The following is a 22,450-nucleotide window of genomic DNA, read 5'->3' on the forward strand; positions in this document are numbered from 1 at the left end:
CTTGCTTATCAGAAACTTGATTCAGGCTTCTGCAGTATGGCCAGGCCAGTGGCCGACACACGAACCAGAAACCTAGGATGAGGGAAGGTACCAGATAATAAAAGCACCTAAAAGCACGATAAGGCGATCACTGCTTGAAAAATACCTGATGCTACGTAAGCAAGTAGGGAAACGTATAACCATGACAGGCTATACAGGAAACATAGAATAAACCAATAGTGTTGCTTAAAGCTGTTGCATGACTATAAAAGGCTATATGCCCCCACAACCTGCCCCCACCACCTGCTTCCTGATTTGTAATACCCAATAAAAGAGTAGTTCAGAACACGCTCTGGGCTCACTCACCTCGAGGAAAACCTGCGTGTTTGTCTTCACTCTCGCCTGTCGAGACCCCATGAGTGGCCCACCCTGATGCGGACAGCAAAACCGCATAACATACTTAAGCTATTGATTTTTTTTTCATATAACCCAATGTACATAGCTGTGGTTTATCAGTGAAAATTCTCCAAATGTTTATATGTACATGTCTATTTAGTATGTCTCCGGATGCAAAATTGCATTAATCCTGCTGAGGGAGGAAGGAGTTCAGTCAAGCTATTTCTCTTTATGTCTTCATTTCTCTGAGTTAAAGCAACCAAAATCTTTTATTATTACTACATTCCCAAATCACTGCATTTCTCAAGGTTTTCAATGTCACTTTAGTGCCACTGTATTATTTTGTGATATCAAGGTGATGAGAAAGGTCATTCGTATTTGAGATTTTAGGGGACTATGGCATTGTAAATTTGAGAAATTTCGTCTTACTGACATGATTGTGACTCTCGGTGCTTTTTATCTTAATACAGCTTTAAAAAATTTTTTGGGTATACCCTGATTATTAACTATATTTCTCATTTTGGAGATTTAATATAGTAAATTATTGGGAAATTATAAGTTACTGCATAGTGCAAATGATGCCCCTGCTTAATATACATGGAAGAAAAAATCTAAAGAAAGAAACCAGATGAATATGAGGGAGAACATTTAGTGGGGGGAGCGGAGTGGAATAGACTGTTAGAAAGTGGTAGAAAGAAGTGGAATGAGTTCAGATCTTATTCAGTAACAAAGAATTCACACTGTGCAGACGATGGTGCATAGAAATCCGTGCAACATGCGAAAAGCATTAGCAAAGCAGATCTACCTATAAATGAAGCAACAAAGGGAGAAATCAGAGTGTATAAAATGTGGGAAGATTCATTATGCTCCTCCTTATGAATGTGTGGGATTTGATCGAACTTTCATAATTATGTAATTTTACATATATGGAGAGAAACCATGCAGCATTGAAAGTGCTTTAGTCGAAGCAATCATCTTACTTTACATCAGAGGACTCAAACGGGAACCAGAAAACTGAACCGTTCTGCAACTTTCTACAAACTTAAGGTACATTTGGCCTTTGAGTGGTAGGAAGGATTTGCACTAAGGAGTGGGGGAGGTCCAGGACAGAGTCTACATTTAATTACATTTACCTTTCCATTGAATAGAATTGAATAATATATTAATTTTGTAAGTCAACTTAATTAAATGTATTTGTTACTCTCCAGACAGCTATTCAACTCTTTCCCTTCAGGTTAAAAATTAAAACTTAAGGATGGTATTATGAAGGGTCTTTGGGGGCCACACTCAAGCTTTGAAGAGACTGTGGTTGAGGACATCTTCTGCCAACACACTGATGTTTGAAATGGTTTAATGGGCATTCAGGAACCTACTGAAAAGAGCCCTTATTTAAACGCGGCTCGTGTGGGAAGTCAGTGCGGAGAGTCATCCTGTGGGGACCTTCAGAGGAGACGTATACGCAACATGTCCGTGTACTGAACCCGTCTTTCTCAGCACACTAAGCCACAGTGATCAGTCTTTGTCTCTCATTTACTTCTTTTTCTACATTTGCGGTTTCCTTGGGGAGCGCCAGGCGGGGACTCCCTCTTCCCTCCTCTTCTTCCCACAGTGACAGCCCCGTGAGGAGGCCTGGGCTGAGAGGGGAACCGGACCAAAGGCACCCAGGGAGCTCCTAAGGCTGAGGGGAGGCCTGAACCGAGTCTCCTAGTCTGGGCCAACCCTTTCACTGCTCCACCACGTGGAGGCTTCATCCGAGGGAGAGTCAAGGCCGAGGCCTTGAAGTGGCAGCCGAAGCAGGGATCGCTCCAGTCAGACCACCTCAGCCACGGAGCGACTCCGGGGGGGGTGTCCAGTGTGGTTTTCCCAGCAGAGAAGCCGCTGAAATGAGGGGTGGCTCCCCCAAGGGTGGCCGTGGGGTCACTCTTGTGTCGTCCTTTTGGGTTGCAGACTTTTATCCTTCCTGTCTGAACCAGGGACGTTTTTGACGTGATGGGAGTCCCCAGGAGTCTTGATGGGGGGCTGGAAAGTGACTTTTGAGGGGGAAGACACTGTGGGGGGAGGAGGGCCCCCAGAGGGAGAAGAGGGGACCCGACAAGGCCGTGCCCAGCGTGGGGTGTGACCTACAAGGAAGAGGCCCAAGTTGTGAGGAGCCAAGGAGGAGCTTCTCTGGGGGGCCCAATTCACATTAACGGGCAGAAGAGAGGGGGATTTGGGGGCCTGTCCTTGAGAAGCTCGAAAGAGCCCGGATTGAGGCGTTTCCTCTCGAGGAGGAGCGTCCGCCTCTCCCTGGCCGCAAAAGGAGGCTCCTCCTCACGTTCTGGGCTGAGCCGGGTTGGCGTCTCCCACCCCCCGTCCGGACTCCCCTTTCCCGCCTCCCTCCCGCTCCACCGCCTGAGGGAAAGTCTTCCAGAGGGGGAGGGGGAGGGGCCGGGTGCGCCACGCCCCTCCCTGGAACGCCTCTTGGTGGGCGGAGTGGTAAACGGTGGGGGAGGAGCTTCCTGCTGGCTCCGCCTCTCTTGCTTTGGCCGGTTTCCTCGAAGTCGATCCTGGGGTCTCCTGCTCCACCTGCCTTTGGGTCTCTGCGGGGGGGGGCTCCTGCCCCCTTCCGATTTCAGGGATCCGGACAGCGCCCCACCAGCAGCAGCAGCAGCAGCAGCAGCAGCAGGGGGACCCCGGCAGAGCCCATGGATCTCGCCCCACAAGCACCCGTCCAAGGGAAGGGAGACCCAGATGCTTCCAGCCCCAGAAGCGGAATCGGGAGGGGGGTCTGGAGGAGGGGGGACTTCAAGCGTTGGCTTGCCCGGAATACGCAGCGACGTCCCGCGCCTTCCCATTTGCGCCTGCCCGGTGCCGCCTGGCGGAGGTCGATCTCCCCCGCGCGTCCTGCCTGGAGCAGGGGTGGCCGGGGGGACTCTGAGGTCTCCTTCCAGGCCCCCCCTCCAGAGGACCGGGCGCTGCCGGCAGGTTCCGCTAGGCGGCGCTCTCCTCGCCGCCGAGCGCCACTGCGCATGCTCCGCCCCGACTGCCTGGCTCGGGGGGACCGGCTGTGAGTTGCGCCCGGGAATCTTTGGGGGTTGAGCAGGAGGGGGTCCCGCGACCCAGAGCCTCCCTGGGGGGGAACTGCCCCCTTCCACCCGTGAGCTGAGCCTCTCCCGCCGTTTCTTGCAGAGGGAGGGGGAGAGTGCGGCTCCCCTGCAAACAGCCCCGGAGCTGGTGCCGAGAGGGGGGGACCCAAGGTTCCCCGAAAGGGTTTGCTGGACTCCGAAACCCGAGGCTTGGGGGGAGGGGGAGACCCCCCCCATTCCTGCTCCTGGCCTGTGCATGCAAGAGATCCCACCCTGGAGGGAGGGAAGGAGGGGGGGAGGGAAAGAGCTGGGGGAGGGTAGGAAGCTTAAAGATACAGCGTGCTCACATTGTGCATAAACCAGGTTTGCTACCTAGCATTTCTAGCCAGAAATCATCTTTTTTCTGCCGGGTGCTCCTCCACCCTTTCCAAATGGTCCCTTTGCAACATTTTGGGTGAATGGGGTTGGAAAAGTCCAATTCTGTGCTTCAAATGTCTTTGCTGGCTATGCTGGGAATTCCCCCAAGAGTTTTTCCGCTGCTGGTGGAGCTGAGCTGCATCAGACTATTCCCAAAATGTGGGCTGGTCTCCAACTGGGCAGTGAAGTGGAGAAAGGGACAGACACTGCAGTGAGCCTGAAACTTCTCTTTATTCCAGCCCCCCTCCAAACCTTTGGAGGCCCAGGAGATCCACAGGCCCCTTCTGGACCTGTGTCAGAGAGCAGACCAAAAATGGACGCAAATCAGCCAGCGTGCAAGGGAGTGGGAAAGGGCCGTGCTGCTGCTCAGCCTGGGAGCTGTGGGGAGGTCTGGGCAGGAACCGGGCAGAGGGTCCTGGAGGAGGAAGCCCTCAGCTCTGAGATCCAGCACTGGCGCTTCAGGAACAGTCCCTTTCAGGAGGCCGAGGGGCCGCGAGAGCTTTGCAGCCGCCTTCACCGCCTTTGCTGGGGGTGGCTGCAGCCAGAGAAACACACCAAGGCCCAGATGTTAGACCAAGTGATCTTGGAGCAGTTTCTGGCTGTCCTGCCCACGGAGATGCAGCGCTGGGTGCGGGAGTGCCGAGCAGAGAGCAGTTCCCAGGCGGTGGCCTTGGCTGAAGGCTTCCTCCTGAGCTGGGCCAAAGAGAAGGAGCAGGAAGGGCACCAGGTGAGAGATGCTCATCTTGGGAAATATGAATGGATCTTAATGTGCTTGAATTCTTACATGTCTACCTAACAGAGTTTCTGGAATTAATAATACAACAAGATGTTTAGAGAAGATCATTAGAGAAATTGTTCCTGTGTTCTTCCAGAGGCAATATTTGGAGCAATTCTCCCATTGTCCTCTTCCATCCCCACTGATGGACAAAGAGGGCTTGCAAAAAATGAAAATCCAGTTCTTATGTTCTGTTCTCTTAACTCCTCTTCTTTGCCTGTATTTCAGGTTCTGTGGTCCTTCCTGGAAGTGAGCACTAATTGTCCTGAGGAAAGGGTGGATCCTGCAAATCCCACTCAGGAGTCGTGTCTCAGAGGCATCTCCAAGGAGGAAGGTCAACATCAGGACACCTCACTAAGTAAGGGAAGATTCTTCTTTGGGGTTGGAGGTTTTCTAGAGAGATTCTACTTATTCTTAATTCTCTGTATCTTCTCATGTCTAGTCGTTGGACTTACTAGAAGGTGACCCAACAAGAAAGACTTAACTCTCCAAGCTAGAAGGCTTAAGTCCCACAAAGGAAGTCCTTCCCTTCAGTCATGCACAACCTTCAGATGATTCCAGTCTGACCTCTTCTGGGGAATGCCGTGGGTTGCATTCTGACTGCTCCATCCTGAGATACTTCCCTTTGTTCTCAGAGATGGGGAGGGGAGCAATCTGTCTTTGGCCTTTCTTGATATTTTCTAGTAAATTATTACGCATATCCCTGCTGGATCATCTCCGACACCATTTGTCTTTGCAGGCATGTTCCTGGGGTGCCAGAATTTCATCAGTTGCCCATCGACGTGGAACTTAAGTGCTGTGGTTGAGCGAATGCTTTGGTTGGCAAGAGTATACTTCTTTGCTCATTCCTGCCCAAAAGGCTAGGAGAGAGGTCCAATTGGAATTTGTTTCCCAGTGTGTGGTGGGGCTGTGGTCTTCTCTTCTTTTATTCTTGGCTCTCTGCATGGAGCCTATAGAAAGCACTAAAGGCAGAGGGTAGGACTGACAGACGGAGGTTTCCTTTGTTGGACTGGAAGAAGTCTTAAGTCATGCCTTCAAGCTAGAAAAGACAGAGTTTATCCCTTTCTGGTCAGCTCCATTTCTGGTGACAACCACAAGGCTTCTTCCATCCCGTCTCTCTTCTTCCCAGGGAACAAAATGGAGTCACTGTTATTCACAAGATTGTGTCCTTGTACTGGTGGAACTGAAAGAGTGGCTGGACCTCCAGCTCAGGTAGGACGGAAAAGATCAGGGGCTAATATGGGGGAGCAGTTGGAGACCTCCGGTTACATTTGGGGCCTCAGTATATGATACTTCTGTTCCTGAGCGACACGGGACAGGGAATTTAGGATTCGGGTTAGTGATCAGTCACACTCAGCTTATCTCTCCTGTTTCTGTTCTGGAAGTGTATTCATTTCTTTTGTGGTTACATACTGTGTGCGTGTGCCTTCGGGTCAGTTTTTTGACTCCTGGGGACTGCCTGGACCAGTCCCTGCAGTTTTCTTGGCAAGGTTTTTCGCAAGTATTGCCCTTGCCTGCTTCCTAGAGCTGAGAGGGAGTAACTGACCCAAAGTCACCCAGTTGGCTTCATATCTAAGGTGGGACTAGAACTTGCAGTCTCCCTGTGTCTAGCCTGATGCCTGTAACCACTACACCAAACTGGCTCTTGGTTACATACTGCTGGACTCAAAAAATGACCCCCAGCAGTTAACACTATAAAACAAAAACCAATAAAACAAAACTAACAGGCAAAACAATGATCTCCTCTGGAACATTACCATATTTGATCATTTTTGGTAGGTCAGTAATGAGGCTATCAACCTAATTTGCAAAAATACAGTGGGATAAAAGATCTACACTGAGAGTTATTCCTTCTTTTCAAAAAGTTCAGAGCTATCTGGAGGATAAGGAGGTTTACAATAAAGGGTAAAGACCGAAGACACCCCTGACTCCAGCTTGGCTTTTAACAACTGCATCCATATTGGTTTTACAGAAGTGGTTTCGTATATACTCTTCCTAGCTTTTTCAACTGTTTTGTCTAGGAAAGAGATAAAGGGGTTAGTGGTCCCTCATCACCTGACTCAACCTCAACCTGCTACCTGGAAGATTACTTGAGGGCACCTGGAGGTGCCACCTTCTGAGGCCCAATTAACAGTAACTAATAATATGAAATCTTTCAGGAGACAGGAATACAATTAATACACAGCTTTGTTACCTCCGAGATCATCATCTTCAGGGAGAACCTGCCGTCTTACACAGCCTAGATGGAGAGGATGCTGTGTGAAACCACCCCTTGAGAGATCAGGGGATGGGACCCAGGGATAATATTCCCAGTGGCAGCCCCCTCACCGGGGAACAGTTTGCTTCTACCCTTTATCCTTGAGGAAATGGAATAAAACACAGGAGAAGCAGAAATTGGTTTGCGTATCACCTACATCTTGATGGCATCCCCACAGATTGCTGGATGAGACTTCCCAGCATCTTCGTGAACGTGCCAAGTATGAGCAAGATTGGTTTTCAGAGAACCCCAAAGGCCATTTGGCTACCATGTCAGATAGAAATCCCCACTACCTCCTGCAAATTATTTATTAATCACATTTATATGGTCACCCATCTCACAAGAAGCGACTCTGCGTGGTGTACGACAATCAATAAAACAACAAATATAAAAAATAATCATTATAAAAATATAGAAAGTCATATTAGAAATGAACACTATAAAAAATTTAAAATATACAAATCAAGTGGAGAGTAAAAAAAATCAACCACAATGGAGTCATCTAAGAATGTCTCAGGTTTCCTGGGACACTCAGGCCTGATGACATAACCAGGTCTTGAAGGACTTCCAAAATGATTACAGCGATGGCACTAACCTGATGGTGGTGTGCCTAAGGCCCCATCTGCCCCTTGATCAAGAGGCTTGCCTAAATACACTTCCTTGACACTGAAGGTCAACAGAATCCATCAAGGTGATAAAATCTGCCCTAATTGGCTGTCATCTATAGGCTCAGAACTCTGACCATTTTATCATGTAACATATTGAGTCCATGTCCAATCAAGCATTATAATTGTGCTTTTAGGATTTGCAGATTAAAGGAGGTCTTGCAAATTCTTCTCAAATCTGTTAACAGGGATCCTTCCTCATTCAGGGTCCTGTGTCCTTTGAGGAGGTTGCCGTTCATTTCACCAGTGAAGAGTGGTCGCTGCTGGATTCCAGCCAAAAAGCCCTGCATCGAGAAGTCATGTTGGAGACGTCTAGGAGTGTGGCCTCTTTAGGTGAAGGATCCTTTGGAGGAAAATTAAGTCAGAGTGGGAAGTGACTAGATGGTTTTCCGTTATTTACAGCTTAGGAGATCTGTGCAGGTCTTGCTAAAATGATTTTTCTCTTTCCCTCTTACCTTAATTCCAGTCCACAGCCAGTCTTCTGAGTACCACAGTTTCATTTAGAAGAAAGAGATCAGTCTGGTGACCAGTCAGTCTGGAAAGGGCCAGTCAGTCTGAAAAGGCAGTCTTGGGATCTTCTTTGGGGCCTGTGTCAATACTGCAGAGCTACTGGGAAGATAAATAGGGAGGGGATGTTCTTGCATATGTCACTTGTCCTAATCAACACTATATTTTCTCTTACAATGATATTGCAGTGACATGCGTGTTGTGGCACTGGATGCAACTTAGGTGCATCACACGTGACACAAGTGCGTATGCCACATCATGATGTCAAGACCTGGGCTGCAGGGCATTGCATTGGTTGTTATTTTGTCTTATGTTCTTGTTTTCAGTTGTTGTTAACCACCAAGAATCACATGAGATGAGCAGCCGTGCCAATCTTTTCAATTCATAAATAGCATTCATGGTGTCATTTCCCCTCTTGCTCCCCCTGCACATGCCCAGGAATAGATGCAGGCTAGGGAATGGCATGGGGTGGCAAACTATACATTGTAGAGTTTTCTGATTTCTTTTCCTTCTGTTTCAACAGTTGATGAGGAGGTGAATGAAAATTACCATGAACCAAGTGTAGTGCCATCGAATATAATCAAAACTGAAATACCAGAAGAGACTTCTGCAAATAATTGGGGAAGGAGGAGATATGAGAAAAGCCAATCTTACAACTGGAGACCAAAATCCGCTCTTGAATATGTGGAAATGGATCACTTCCTGACCCAATGTGATTCCAAAGAAAACAGTGTGGGAAAGTGTCGAAAAAGTGGGGAAATACTCCAAGCAAAATACAATTTCAGTAACCACTGCAAAATTGGAAAGAGCTTCAGCAATAATAACAACACTACTTCCCATAAGCCCTATAAATGTCTGGACTGCGGAAAGAGCTTTAGGTGGAGTGGTTATCTAACCGCCCATAAAAGGATCCATTCAGGGGAAAAACCCTATAAGTGCATGGACTGTGGAAAAAGCTTCAGTATGAACAGTTCCCTAATTTCTCATAAAAGGATCCATACGGGAGAGAAACCCTATAAATGCATGGAGTGTGGAAAGAGCTTCAGGAAAAACAGTGTCCTTACTTCCCATAAAAGGGTCCACACAGGAGAAAAACCATATAAATGCATGGAATGTGGAAAAAGCTTCAGTCATAGTGGTTCCCTTACTTCCCATAGCAGGATCCATTCAGGAGAAAAACCCTATAAATGCATGGACTGTGGAAAAAGCTTCAGAATGAATGGTTCCTTTACTTTTCATAAAAGGATCCATACAGGAGAGAAACCCTATAAATGCATAGAGTGTGGGAAGAGCTTCAGCACAAGCAGTGAGCTTACCTCCCATAAAAGGGTTCACACAGGAGAGAAACCCTATCAATGCCTGGAGTGTGGAAAGAGGTTCAGCAGTAGCAGTTACCTGTCCTCCCATAAAAGGATCCACACAGGGGAAAAACCCTATAAATGCATGGAGTGTGGAAAAAGCTTCAGTATGAACACTTCCCTTAGTTCCCATAAAAGGGTCCATACAGGAGAGAAACCCTATCAATGCATGGAGTGTGGAAAGAGCTTCAGCAACAGCAATCACCGGAACTCCCATAAAAGGATCCATTCAGGGGAAAAACCCTATAAATGCAGGGACTGTGGAAAAAGCTTCAATTTGAACAGTTCCTTTACTTTTCATAAAAGGATCCATATGAGAGAGAAACCCTATCAATGCTTGGAGTGTGGAAAGAGCTTCAGCAGCAGCAGTTACCTGACCTCCCATAAAAGGATCCACACAGGGGAAAAACCGTATAGATGCATGGACTGTGGAAAAAGTTTCAGTTTGAACAGTTCCTTTAGTTTTCATAAAAGGATCCATATGGGAGAGAAACCCTATAAATGCATGGAGTGTGGAAAGAGCTTCAGCAGTAGCAGTTATCTAACGTCCCATAAAAGGATCCACACAGGGGAAAAACCTTATAAATGCATGGACTGTGGAAAAAGCTTCAGTTTGAACAGTTCCTTTACTTTTCATAAAAGGATCCATATGGGAGAGAAACCGTATAAATGCCTGGAATGTGGAAAGAGCTTCAGCAGCAGCAGTTACCTGACCTCCCATAAAAGGATCCACACAGGGGAAAAACCGTATAAATGCATGGACTGTGGAAAAAGTTTCAGTTTGAACAGTTCCTTTAGTTTTCATAAAAGGATCCATATGGGAGAGAAACCCTATACATGCATTGAGTGTGGAAAGAGCTTCAGCAGTAGCAGTTATCTAACCTCCCATAAAAGGATCCACACAGGGGAAAAACCTTATAAATGCCTGGAGTGTGGAAAAAGCTTCAGTATGAACAGTTCCTTTACTTTTCATAAAAGGATCCACACAGGAGAGAAACCCTATAAATGCCTGGAGTGTGGAAAAAGCTTCAGCAGCAGCAGTTATCTAACTTCCCATAAAAGGATCCACACAGGAGAAAAACCCTATAAATGTATAGAATGTGGAAAAAGCTTCAGTTTGAACAGTTCCCTTACTTCTCATAAAAGGATCCATACAGGAGAGAAACCCTATAAATGCACGGAGTGTGTAAAGAGTTTCAGCAGCAGCAGTTCCCTTACTTGCCATAAAAGGATCCATTCAGGGCTAAAACCTTATATATGCAATGAATGTGGGAAGAGTTTTATTTCAAGCAGCTCCCTTACTAAACACATTAGTATCCACACAGGGGAGAAACTATATCAATGCACGGACTGTGGGAAGAGCTTCAGGTTGAAAGGTCACCTAACTTCCCATAAAAGGATTCATACAGGGGAGAAACCCTATAAATGCATGGACTGTGGAAAAAGCTTCAGTATGAACAGTTCCCTTACTTCTCATAAAAGGATCCATACAGGAGAGAAACCGTTTAAATGCATAGAGTGTGGAAAGAGCTTCAGCAAAAGCTGTTACCTTACTTCCCATAAAAAGAGCCATACAGGGGAGAAACCATAGAACTGCTCTGGTTGTGGAAACATTTTTTGTGAGAACAGGATCCTTCTTATAACAGGAACCACAAAGGGGAGAAAAAAAATATAAATGCATGGTGTGGAAAGAACTTCCTGTGGAGCAATCAACTTACTTCCCATAAAAGGACCCATAAAATGGGGAGATGCCTTTAGGGACTGAAGTGTCCTGAATTCCTATAAAAGGATCCACTGTGATATGAAACCGTATAAAGGTACAGAACCTAAAGAGAGTCAGTTTGTTGAGTTGCCTTATTTCCCATAAAAGGATCTGCTCTAAGGATTCAGTAAGTACAAGGATCCTGTGGAAAGAGGTTGAGATGACCAGTCCTTCTTTTGGAGGATCGCCATAGAAGAAACAGAATAAATGTATGGATTATGGAAAGAGCTCCCCAGGATAGATTTCTTAATACCAGAGGTATTGCCTAGTCAATTAGGTCTGGCTCACAAGAATCTCTTATTAAATTGTCCCACTCATTACGTCAAAGCCTCTCAAAACCTCTGCCTGGTCAAGCTGCCTTATCTAGGCAGAAGCAACATCTGAAGGAAGTCCGAGAGCTGCCATATGTAAGCAAAGCAAAGCAAAATGTTTTTGTGCATTTGAGTATTTTAGCTCTAACTGTATTGAAAATACCAGCCTTTCCTAAATGTGTATGTAAGTATCTAAGCTATTGATTCTTTTTTTCATGTAACCCGATGTGCATAGCTCTGGTTCATCAGTGAAAATTCTCCCAAATGTTTATATGTACATGCCCATTTTGTTTACCCAGCTGAAAGCAGAAGTGTAGCCAGTGAGTTTGATTGTAGCTGTTGCCTCTATGCTTTAAAAATGCTTTTATGAATCCAACCATATGAGCAATATTTTTTTTTAAAGGAGGGAGTTCAGTCAAGCTATTTCTCTCTCTGTCTTCATTTCTCTGAGTAAAGCCTCCAAAGCCTTTTATCATCAGTACCATTCAGCTCAAGGGAAACCTTCATGGGATTTTTTTTTCTGTGAGTTTTACATTCCCAAACCACTGCATTCCCACTTTCTCAAGATTTTCAATGTCACTTTAGTGCCACTGTATCATTTTATGATATCAAGGTGATCAGAAAGGTCAATCCTATTTGAAATTTTAGGGGACTACGGCATTGTAAATTTGAGAAATTTCGTCTTACATGATTGTGACTCTCGGTGCTTTTTATCTTAATACAGCTTTTAAAAAAACGTTTCAGTATATCCTGATTATTAATTATATTTCTCATTTTAAAGGGTTAATAACACGTTTGGCCTTTGAGCGGCCGCCAAGGATTTGCTTAGTCAGTCGTTTCCTTCTTACATCTGCGGTTTCCGCGGGGAGCGCCAGGCGGGGGCTCCCTCTGCCCTCCTCCTCTTCCCACGGCCGGAGCCCTGCGGAGAGGCCTGGGCCGAGCGGGGAAGCAGCCGAAGGCGCCCAGGCAGCTCCCGCGGCCAACGGGAGGCCGCAGCCGGGTCTCCCAGTCCAGGCCGACCCTCTCACTGCTCCGCCACATGGCGGCTTCGTCTGAGGGAGAGCCAAGGCTGAGGCGCCCGGCAGAGGAGCGGGCCGCCCGACGCGGCGGCTCCCTTCCCGCCCAAACCTGACAGGCGCTCCTCGCCCGCCATTGGCTCGCCAGGGTCACGGGGCCAGCGGGCTCGGCGCCCCGCCCCCAGCAGCCCATCCCGCGCCCCGCCATCCCCCCCCCCCACCACCCCAGGACGCCCGCCGCCCAGAGCCTGCGGGGCCACGGCGGAGGGGCACTGGGCATGCGCGCGCCCTCGGGGCCGCGGCCGGGAGGGAGGCGGGGCGGCGCCCGACGCCTGGCCGCTCTAGGACTCGGCGCTCGCTCGCTCGCTGTAACCCCTCGGTCTCCGGGGTCGAGGGGTGGGAGAAACGTCTCTGCCCGCCTTGACGTATCCTCACGTGCAGCCAGAAGCACATCTCGCGGATTGAACGTGGCCATTAGGACCGGTGGCAGCATCTGGGGGACCCTCGGGCAAAAGGCGCGCCCCGAAGGGGAAAGAGGCGGCGGTCCGGGCAGCGCCCGCCCGCTGCCGCCTGGCGGAGGCCGATCTGCCCCGCGCGTCCTGCCCGGAGCGGGGTGGGCCTGGGCGGGCTCCGAGGTCCCCTCCAGGCCCCCCCCGAGGCCCGGCGCTGCCCGCGGGTTTTGCAGGTTGCGCGTTTGCACAATGAGGCTCTGGAGGATCTCCGAGTGGCTTCCACTGATGCGCAAACGGCGGATCTCTCTGCACTCAGAGGGCGCCTGGCCCGTGAACGGGGCTGAGGAAATGGCCCAGGAAACCTCGAGGGGAAATATTTAATCTCCCTGCAGGAGTAGATTAAAAGTCCAAGAAGCAACTTCGGAGGAGGAATGTCCTGACCAGACGAGGGTTCAGCCGAGGGAAGGGGAGCTCCCTCGCAGGAGAGGCCTGCAGGCAGGCAGGCAGGCAGGCAGGCAGGCAGGAGGGCCGTCTGGCCGAGGCCCAGCAGTCCACGCCCTGAGCGGGGGTCGGGCTGGATGGCCTCTGAGGGGCCCACGCCGTCCCGTTTCAGAGGCCTTGGCGCGGCCCGCAGGCCCCGCCAGGGGGCGCTCTCCTCGCCACCGAGCGCCACTGCGCATGCTCCGCCCCGACTGCCTGGCTCGGGAGGACCGGCTGTGAGTTGCGCCCTGGCAATCTGGGGGGCGGGCGGGCAGGAGGGGGTCAGAGCCTTCCCTGGAGGGGGCCCTACCTCTCTCCCATCCATAGGTAGAGCCTCCCCGGGCGTTTCCTGCAGCGGGAGGGGGAGAGCGCGGCTCACCTCCAAGCAGCCCAGGAGCCGGTGGCGAGAGGGCGGGACCCAGGATTCCCCGAAACGGTTTGCTGGACTCCAAATCCCAAGGCTTGGAGGGAGGGGGAGACCCCCCCATTCTTGCTCCTGGCCTGTATATGCAAGAGGTCCCACCCTGGGGGGGGGAGGGAGGGTAGGAAGCCTAAAGATACAGCGTGCTCACATTGTGCATAAACCAGGTTTGCTTCCCACCATTTGTAGCAAAAGAAAATCTGGGAAAGGGGATTTCCTGCCTGGCACTCTTCCACCCTCTCCAAAAGTTCCCATTTCAACCTTTTGGGGGGGGCTTGGAAAGGTCCAATTCTGTGCCTCAAATGTATTTGATGGCAGTGCTGGAAGGACCCCCAAGAGTTTTTCTGCTGCCAGTGGAGCTGAGCTGCACCTCTGCAGAAGACCCTCCCCAAAATGAGGGCAGGGGGGCCAGAGATTATAGGAGGAAGGGAGGGACAGCCGTTGCACTGAGCCTGAAACATCTCTTGATTTGTCACCCCTCCAAACTGTTACTTTGCCTTGATTTTGATGAAGCAATCAGTTACTAAGTGAGAACAATCTGTGTAATTGCTGAAGTTTGCTTTCCTTTCCACCTCAGATGCCAAAGCTGGAGGCCACTTGAGAGCTGAATGGCTTCAAAACTTCTCCCGGGCTCTCTGTGCAGTTCATGCAGATCCTAGGACTGAAAAGACCTTTGGAGGCCCAGGTGATCCGCAGGCCCCTTCTGGATCTGTGTCAGGGAACGGACCGAACATGGACGCAAACCAGCCAGCGTGCGAGGGAGTGGGAAAAGGCCGTGCTGCTGCTCAGCCCGGGAGCTGTGGGGAGGTCTGGGCAGGAACCGGGCAGAGGGTCCTGGAGGAGGAAGCCCTCAGCTCTGAGATCCAGCACTGGCGCTTCAGGAACAGTCCCTTTCAGGAGGCCGAGGGGCCGCGAGAGCTTTGCAGCCGCCTTCACCGCCTTTGCTGGGGGTGGCTGCAGCCAGAGAAACACACCAAGGCCCAGATGTTAGACCGGGTGATCTTGGAGCAGTTTCTGGCTGTCCTGCCCACGGAGATGCAGCGTTGGGTGCAGGAGTGCCGAGTGGAGACCAGCTCCCAGGCGGTGGCCCTGGCCGAAGGCTTCCTCCTGAGCTGGGCAGAAGAGAAGGAGCAGGAAGAGCATCAGGTGAGAGACACTCATTTTGGGAAATATAAAGGGGTGTTAATGTGCTTATATTAAATTCTTATATCTTTTCCTAAGGGAGTTTTTGCAACTCATAATACAACATGATGTTTAGAGAAGTTCATTAGAGAAATTGTTCCTGTGTTTTTCCAGAGGATGTCTTGGGAGCAATTCTTTCATTCCCACTGATGGACAAAGAGGGCTTGCAATGTTGTGAGCAAAAATTGAAAATCCAGTTTCTCTTTTGTTCTGTTCTCTTAACTCCTCTTCTTCGCCTATATTTCAGGTTCTGAGGCCCTTCCTGGAGGTGGCCACTGTTTGTTCTAAGGAAAGGGTGGATCCCGCAAAGCCCTCTCAGGAGCTGTGTTTCAGAGGGATCTCCAAAGAGGAAGGTCAATGTCAGGATACCTCATTAGGTAAGAGAAGATCCTTCTGGATGGTTGGAGGTTTTCCAGAAAGATTCTAGTTATTCTTAATTCTCTGTATCTTCTCATCTTTAATCGTTACTAGAAGGTGGCCCAAGAAGAAAGACTTAACTATCCATCTTCAAGCTAGAAGGCTTAAGTCCCATGAAGGAAGTCCCTCCCTTCAAATTGCCAGTTTGCAGAAGACAGACTTCTTCTGGGGAATGCCCTGGGTTACATTCTGACTGCTCCATCCTGAAATACTTCTCTTTGTTCTCAGAGATGGGGAGGGGAGCAACCTGTCTTTGGCCTTTCTTGATAGATAATTTCTACTGAATTCTCACACATATCCCTGCTGGACCATCTCTGACACCATCTGTCCTTGTAGGCATGTTCCTGGGGTGACAGAATTTCATTGGTTGCCCATCCACATGGAACTTAAGTACTGTGGTTGAGCAAATGCTTTGGTTGCCAAGCGTATCCTTCTTGGCTCATTCCTGCCCAAAAGGCTAGGAGAGAGGTCCAATTGGGGTTTGTTTCCCAGTGCGTGGTGGGGCTGTGTTCCCCTCTTCTACTTTTGTTCTTGGCTCCCAAGATGGAGCGCATGGAAGGCTACTAAAGGCAGAGGGTAGGACTGACAGAGGGAATTTCCTTCGCTGGACAGGAAGAAGTCTTAAGTTGTACCTTCAAGATAGAAAAGATGGAGTTTTTCCCTTTCCTGTCAGCTCCATTTCCAGTGACAACCACAAGCCTTCCTCCATCACATCTCTCTCCTTCCCAGGGAACAAAATGGAGTCACTGTTATTCATAGGATCATCTCCTTGTACTGGTGGAGCTGAAACAGTGGCTGGACCTGCAGCTCAGGTAGGAAGGAAAAGATCAGGGGCTAATATGGGGCAGCAGTTGGAGACCTCCGGTTACATTTGGGGCCTCAGTGTATGATACTGCTGTTCCTGAGCGACACGGGACAGGGAAATTAGAATTCAAGTTAGTGATCAGTCATACTCAGCTTACTTATCAAGACTGTTTTGGAAATGTATTCATTTCTTTTGTGGTTACATACTGCTGGACTCAAAAGAATCTTAAGTCTGCTAATAGGGATTCTTCCTTGTTCAGGGTCCTGTGTTGTTTGAGGAGGTAGCCGTTCATTTCACCAGTGAAGAGTGGTCGCTGCTGGATTCCAGCCAAAAAGCCCTGCACCGAGAAGTCATGTTGGAGACGTCTAGGAGCGTGGCCTCCTTAGGTAAGGGTTCCTCTGGAGGAAAATTAAGTCAGAGTGAGGAGTCACTAGACTGTTTTCTGTTATTTACAGTTTAGGAGGTTTGTGCGGGTCTTTAAATGATTTCATCTCTTTTCTCTTTCCCTCTTACATTAATTCCAGTCCATGTCTGTAGTCTTCTAAGTACCACAGTTTCATTTAGAAGAAAGAGATCAGTCTGGAAAGGGTTGACAAGCAGTCTTGGGATCGTCTTTGGGGCCTGTGTCAATACTGCAGAGCTACTGGGAAGATATTTAGGGAAGGGATGCTCTTGCTTATTTCACTTGTCCTGATCAGCACCATATTTCCTCTTAGAATGATGTTGCAATTATGTATATGTTATGGAATGGATACAACTTATGTGCATTGTATCTGACAGAAGTGCGTATGATGTTAAAACATCGCATTGCTTGTTGTTATTTTGCATTATGTTCTTGTTTTCAATTGTTGTTAACCACTAAGAATCACATGAGATGAGCAGCCATGCCAATCTTTTCAATTAATAAATAGCATTCATGCTGTCATTTCCCCTCTTGCTCCCCCTGCAGATGCCCAGGAATAGATACAGGCTAGGGAATGGCATGGGGTGGCAAACTGTATGTTGTAGAGTTTTCTGATTTCTTTTTCCTCTCCCTCAAGCAGTTGATGAGCAGGTGAATGAAAATTGCCAAGAGCCAAGTGTAGTGCCATCAGAAATAATCAAAACTGAAATACCAGAAGAGACTTCTGCAAATAAGTGGGAAAGGAGACGATATGAGAAAAACCAATCTTACAACTGGAGAGAAAAATCCACTCTTGAATATGTGGAAATGGATCACTTCCTGACCCAACGTGATTGCAAAGAAAGAAGTATGGGAAAGTATCGAGGAAGTGGAAAAATACTCCCAGCAAAATCCAATTTCAGTAACCAGTGCAAAATTGGAAAGAACTTCAGCAATAACAGTAACATTATTCCCCATAAAATGATCCATGGAAGGGAGAAGCCCTATAAATGTGTGGACTGTGGAAAGAGCTTTAGGTGGAGAGGTAATCTAACCTCCCATAAAAGGATCCATTCAGGGGAAAAGCCCTATAAATGCATAGATTGTGGAAAAAGCTTCCGTATGAACAGTTCCCTTATTTTTCATAAAAGGATCCATACAGGAGAGAAACCCTATCACTGCACAGAGTGTGGGAAAAGCTTCACCACAAGCAGTGAGCTTACTTCCCATAAAAGGGTCCATACAGGAGAGAAACCCTATAAATGCACTGAGTGTGGAAAGAGCTTTAGTCACAGTGGTTCCCTTACTTCCCATAACAGGATCCATTCAGGGGAGAAACCCTTTAAATGTATGGACTGTGGGAAAAGCTTCAGTATGAACAGTTCCTTTACTTTTCATAAAAGAATCCATACAGGAGAGAAACCCTATAAATGCATAGAGTGTGGGAAGAACTTCAGCACAAGCAGTGAGCTTACTTCCCATAGAAGGGTCCACACAGGCGAGAAACCCTATAAATGCCTGGAGTGTGGAAAGAGTTTCAGTCATAGTGGTTCCCTTACTTCCCATAAAAGGATGCATTCAGGGGAAAAACCCTATAAATGCATGGACTGTGGAAAAAGCTTCAGTATGAACAGTTCCTTTACTCTGCATAAAAGGATCCATACCGGAGAGAAACCCTATCAGTGCGTAGAGTGTGGAAAGAGCTTCAGTCATAGTGGTTCTCTTACTTCGCATAAAAGGGTCCACACAGGAGAGAAACCCTATAAATGTACAGAATGTGGAAAGAGCTTCAGCAACAGCAATCACCTGACGTCCCATAAAAGGATACATTCAGGGGAAAAACCCTATAAATGCATGGACTGTGGAAAAAGCTTTAGTATGAATAGTTCCTTTACTTTTCATAAAAGGATCCACACTGGAGAGAAACCCTATCAGTGCGTAGAGTGTGGAAAGAGCTTCAGTCATAGTGGTTCTCTTACTTCCCATAAAAGGGTCCACACAGGAGAGAAACCTTATCAATGCATAGAGTGTGGAAAGAGCTTCAGCAACAGCAGTCACCTGACCTCCCATAAAAGGATCCACTCAGGATTGAAACCTTATATGTGCAATGAATGTGGGAAGAGTTTTATTTCAAGCAGCTCCCTTACTAATCACATTAGTATCCACACAGGGGAGAAACTATATCAGTGCACAGAGTGTGGGAAGAGCTTCAGATTGAAAACTCATCTAACTTCCCATAAAAGGGTCCACACAGTAGAGAAACCCTATCAATGCATTGAGTGTGGAAAGAGCTTCAGTCATAGTGGTTCCCTTACTTCCCATAACAGAATCCACACAGGGGAGAAAAAATATGCATGCATGATGTGTGGAAAGAATTTCAGGTGGAGGAATCAACTTACTTCCCATAAAAGGATGCATACAGGGGAAAAACCCTATAAGTGCATGGAGTGTGGAAAAAGCTTCTGTATGAACAGTTCCCTTATTTCTCATAAGAGGATCCATACGGGAGAGAAACCCTATCAGTGCATAGAGTGTGGGAAGAATTTTAGCACAAGCAGTGACCTTACTTCCCATAAAAGGGTCCACACAGGAGAGAAACCCTATCAATGTATAGAGTGTGGGAAGAGCTTCAGTATGAACAGTTCCCTTACTTGTCATAAAAGGATCCATACGGGAGAGAAAAAATATGCCTGCATGCTATGTGGAAAGAACTTCATGTGGAGGAATCAACTTACTTCCCATAAAACTATGCATACAGGGGAAAAACCCTATAAATGCATGGACTGTGGAAAAAGCTTCAGTATGAACAGTTCCCTTACTTCTCATAAAAGGGTCCACACAAGAGAGAAACCCTATCAATGCACAGAGTGTGGGAAGAACTTCAGCACAAGCAGTGACCTTTCTTCTCATAAAAGGGTCCACACGGGAGAGAAACCCTTTCAATGCATAGAATGTGGAAAGAGCTTCAGTGTGAACAGTTCCCTTACTTCTCATAAAAGGGTCCACACAGGAGAGAAACCTTTTCAATGCACAGAATGTGGAAAGAGCTTCAGTATGAACAGTTCCCTTACTTCTCATAAAAGGATCCATACAGGAGAGAAACCATATAAATGCATAGAGTGCGGGAAGAGCTTCAGCACAAGCTGTAATCTTACTTCCCATAAAAGGATCCATACAGGAGAGAAACCATATAAATGCATAGAGTGTGGGAAGTGCTTCAGCACAAGCAGTGACCTTACTTCCCATAAAAGGGTCCACACAGGGGAGCAACCATAGAAATGCTCTGAATGTGGAAATAGTTTTTGTGAAAATAGGAGCCTTAGTTCTAATAACAGGAACTACAGAGGGGAAAAAAATATAAATGCATAATATATGGAAAGAACTTCAGGTGGAACTGTCAACCATGCAGGTCCTTTCCATAGGAGAAAATTGTGTTTAGGGACTGAAGTGTCCTTAATTCCTGTAGAAGGATCCACTGTGATATAACACATAAAGGCACGGACTGCAAACAGAGCTTCACTCAAGAATGGTGAACTGATTTCTCTTAAAAGACTCCCTATGAGGGAAATAGCATGTATGCATGTAGTGTGTGAAGAGCTTCAATTGAATTTTTTTTTTTGTATGTGTGTGTGTGCCTTTGAGGTAGTTTTGAATCCTGATGACTGCCTGGACTAGTCCCTGCAATTTTCTTGGCAAGGTTTTTCAGAAGTGGTTTGCCATTGCCTCCTTCCTGTGGCTGAGAGAGAGTGGCTGCCCCAGGGTCACCCAGCTGGCTTCGTGCTAAGGCAGGACCAGAACTCATGGTCTCCTAGTTTCTAGCCTTAACCGCTACACCAAACTGTTTCTTTCAAGTGGAGTAGGAACCTTATTTTCTGTGAATAAGGTATTGGAGATGCGTGGGGGAGAAACCTAATAATTTATAGAACATGAGAATGGCTTGAGAAGGAAGTATCCACTTGGGAGAAGAATCCTATAAATGCAAGGAGGATAGGAAGAGTTTCAGCATGAGTAATTCTCTTACTTCCCATGAAAGGATCCACATGGGAGAAACCACATAAACCTGTGTCTGGGAGAGAACACAGCTGGAGTCTTACTTTCCATGAAAGGAGAAACTATATAAGTGGAAGAAGTGTAGTAAAAACTTCAGTACAAGGAACTTTCTTATTTCCCAGAAAGTTTCACATAGGAGGGACAGTATAAATCTGTGGATCACAAAGAGAGTCAGCCTGTTGAGCTACCTTACCTCCCATAAAAGGATCTATTCTAAGGATCCTGTGGAAAGAGGTTGAGGTGACCAGTCTTTCTTTTTTTGGAGGATGGCCATAGGAGAAACAGAATAAATGTATGGATTATGGAAAGAGCTCCCCAGGATAGATTTCTTAATCTGGAGGTGTTACCTAGTCAGTTAGATCCAGCTCATGAGAATTTATTGTTCCTCTCATTCAGCCAAAACTTCTCAGAACCTCTGCCTGGTGAAGCTGCTTTAGGCAGATGCAACATCTGAAATGAGTCTGGAATCAGGCTCCAGGCTTTGTGGACAGCTGACATAGGCAAGTAAAGCAGGGGAAAATATGAATATTTTAGCTCTTATTGTATTGAAAATATTGGGACTGAAATACTAGTGAAATATTTGAGCTATTGATGCTTTGTTGAGATAATCTGATGTGCATAGCTGTGGTTTATTAGTGAAAATTTCACCCAAATGTTTATATGCCTGTTTAGCTTAGTAGATGTCTGGATGCAAAATTTCATTAATCCTGCTGAAAGCAGAAGAGCAGTCAGTGAGTTTATGAATGCACCTGTTGCCTCTTTAGTTTAAAAATGATTTTATTGATCCAACAGCATACCACATGAACAGTATTTTTTTAAAAAGGGAGAGAGTTCAAACTATTTCTCTTTATGTCTTCAGTACTCTGAGTAAAGCAACTAGAACCATATTTCTAACCCTTTATCATCAAGAAGTACCATTCAGCTCAAGAGAATCCTTTATGGAATTTTTTTTTCTGTGTTCAATTCCCAAACCACTGCATTTCTCAAGGTTTTCAATGTCACTTTACTGGCACTGTATTATTTTGTGATATCAAGGTGATGAGAAAGGTCAATCCTATTTGAAATTTTAGGGGTCCATGGCATTGCAAATTTGAGAAACCTCATCTTGCTGACATGATTGTGATCCTCTGTGGTTTTTATCTTAATATAGCTTTTAAAAATGTTTTGGTATATTCTGATTATTAACTATATTTCTCATTTTAAAGGGTTAATATAGTAAATTATTGAGACCAGTTATTGCATAGTGCAAATGATGCCCCTACTTAATATACATGGAGGAAAAAAACTAAAGAAAGAAACCAGAAGAATATGAGGGAGAACCTTTAGTGAGGGGAGAGGAGTGGAATAGACTGTTAGAAAGTAGTGGAAAGAAGTGGAATGAGTTCAGATCTTATTCAGTATCAAAAAATTCACACTATGCAGACAATGATGCATAGAAATCTGTGGAATATGAGAAAAGCATTAGTAAAGCAGATCTACCTTTAAATGAAGCAACAAAGGACAGAAACCAGAATCTATAAAACATGGGAACATTCCTCAGAAATGCATGGAATTTGTTTGGAAGTTTCATAATTACGTAATTTTACATATACAGAGGGAAGCCATGCAGCAATCATTTTGTTTTACATCAGAGCACTGAAACAGGAACCAGAGGACTGAAATGTTTGCAACTTTCTACAACCTGAAGGTACATTTGGCCTTTAAGTGGTACCCAAGGATTTACTTAGTCTCTCATTTCTTTTTTCTACATTTA

The 22,450-nt window shown here is 46.8% G+C and overlaps 2 protein-coding genes across 4 annotated transcripts; both read left to right on the top strand.

The window, feature by feature from the left end:
- The first annotated feature begins 2,906 nt into the window (after positions 1-2,906).
- On the top strand, positions 2,907-11,168 carry LOC103050049 (uncharacterized). 2 transcript variants are annotated; one of them, XM_088151235.1, is made up of 6 exons: positions 2,907-3,421; positions 4,097-4,584; positions 4,861-4,990; positions 5,762-5,844; positions 7,743-7,887; positions 8,585-11,168. In XM_088151235.1, exons 1-6 carry the CDS (start codon positions 3,106-3,108, stop codon positions 11,008-11,010), a joined length of 3,588 nt encoding a protein of 1,195 aa, XP_088007361.1. In that variant the 5' UTR covers positions 2,907-3,105; the 3' UTR covers positions 11,011-11,168. The 2 variants fall into 2 exon arrangements, with proteins under 2 accessions (XP_088007361.1, XP_088007362.1); XM_088151236.1 differs by having other exon boundaries at positions 7,761-7,887.
- Positions 11,169-13,974: 2,806 nt separating this feature from the next.
- LOC107326720 (zinc finger protein 263-like) lies at positions 13,975-17,290 on the top strand. Of its 2 annotated transcripts, none has more exons than XM_088151448.1 (4): positions 13,975-15,007; positions 15,291-15,420; positions 16,073-16,272; positions 16,525-17,290. In XM_088151448.1, exons 1-4 carry the CDS (start codon positions 14,594-14,596, stop codon positions 16,723-16,725), a joined length of 945 nt encoding a protein of 314 aa, XP_088007574.1. In that variant the 5' UTR covers positions 13,975-14,593; the 3' UTR covers positions 16,726-17,290. The 2 variants fall into 2 exon arrangements, with proteins under 2 accessions (XP_088007574.1, XP_088007575.1); XM_088151449.1 differs by having other exon boundaries at positions 16,190-16,272.
- Positions 17,291-22,450: the final 5,160 nt, after the last annotated feature.

The sequence above is a fragment of the Python bivittatus genome, unplaced genomic scaffold (assembly GCF_059951505.1).
Source record: "Python bivittatus isolate LINGU-HERP-01145 unplaced genomic scaffold, Pbiv_v1 ctg000650_np1212, whole genome shotgun sequence".
Classification (NCBI taxonomy): domain Eukaryota; kingdom Metazoa; phylum Chordata; class Lepidosauria; order Squamata; family Pythonidae; genus Python; species Python bivittatus.

Bases quoted from the DNA above. Each gene is read 5' to 3' on its own strand.
- LOC107326720 (XM_088151448.1), top strand. From the start codon at position 14,594: ATGGACGCAAACCAGCCAGCGTGCGAGGGAGTGGGAAAAGGCCGTGCT. The intron at 15,008-15,290 runs GTGAGAGACACT...CCTATATTTCAG, and splicing joins AGGAGCAGGAAGAGCATCAG to GTTCTGAGGCCCTTCCTGGA. The intron at 15,421-16,072 runs GTAAGAGAAGAT...TTCGCTGGACAG, and splicing joins ATGTCAGGATACCTCATTAG to GAAGAAGTCTTAAGTTGTAC.
- LOC103050049 (XM_088151235.1), top strand. From the start codon at position 3,106: ATGCTTCCAGCCCCAGAAGCGGAATCGGGAGGGGGGTCTGGAGGAGGG. The intron at 3,422-4,096 runs GTGAGTTGCGCC...TCTTTATTCCAG, and splicing joins CTGGCTCGGGGGGACCGGCT to CCCCCCTCCAAACCTTTGGA. The intron at 4,585-4,860 runs GTGAGAGATGCT...CCTGTATTTCAG, and splicing joins AGGAGCAGGAAGGGCACCAG to GTTCTGTGGTCCTTCCTGGA.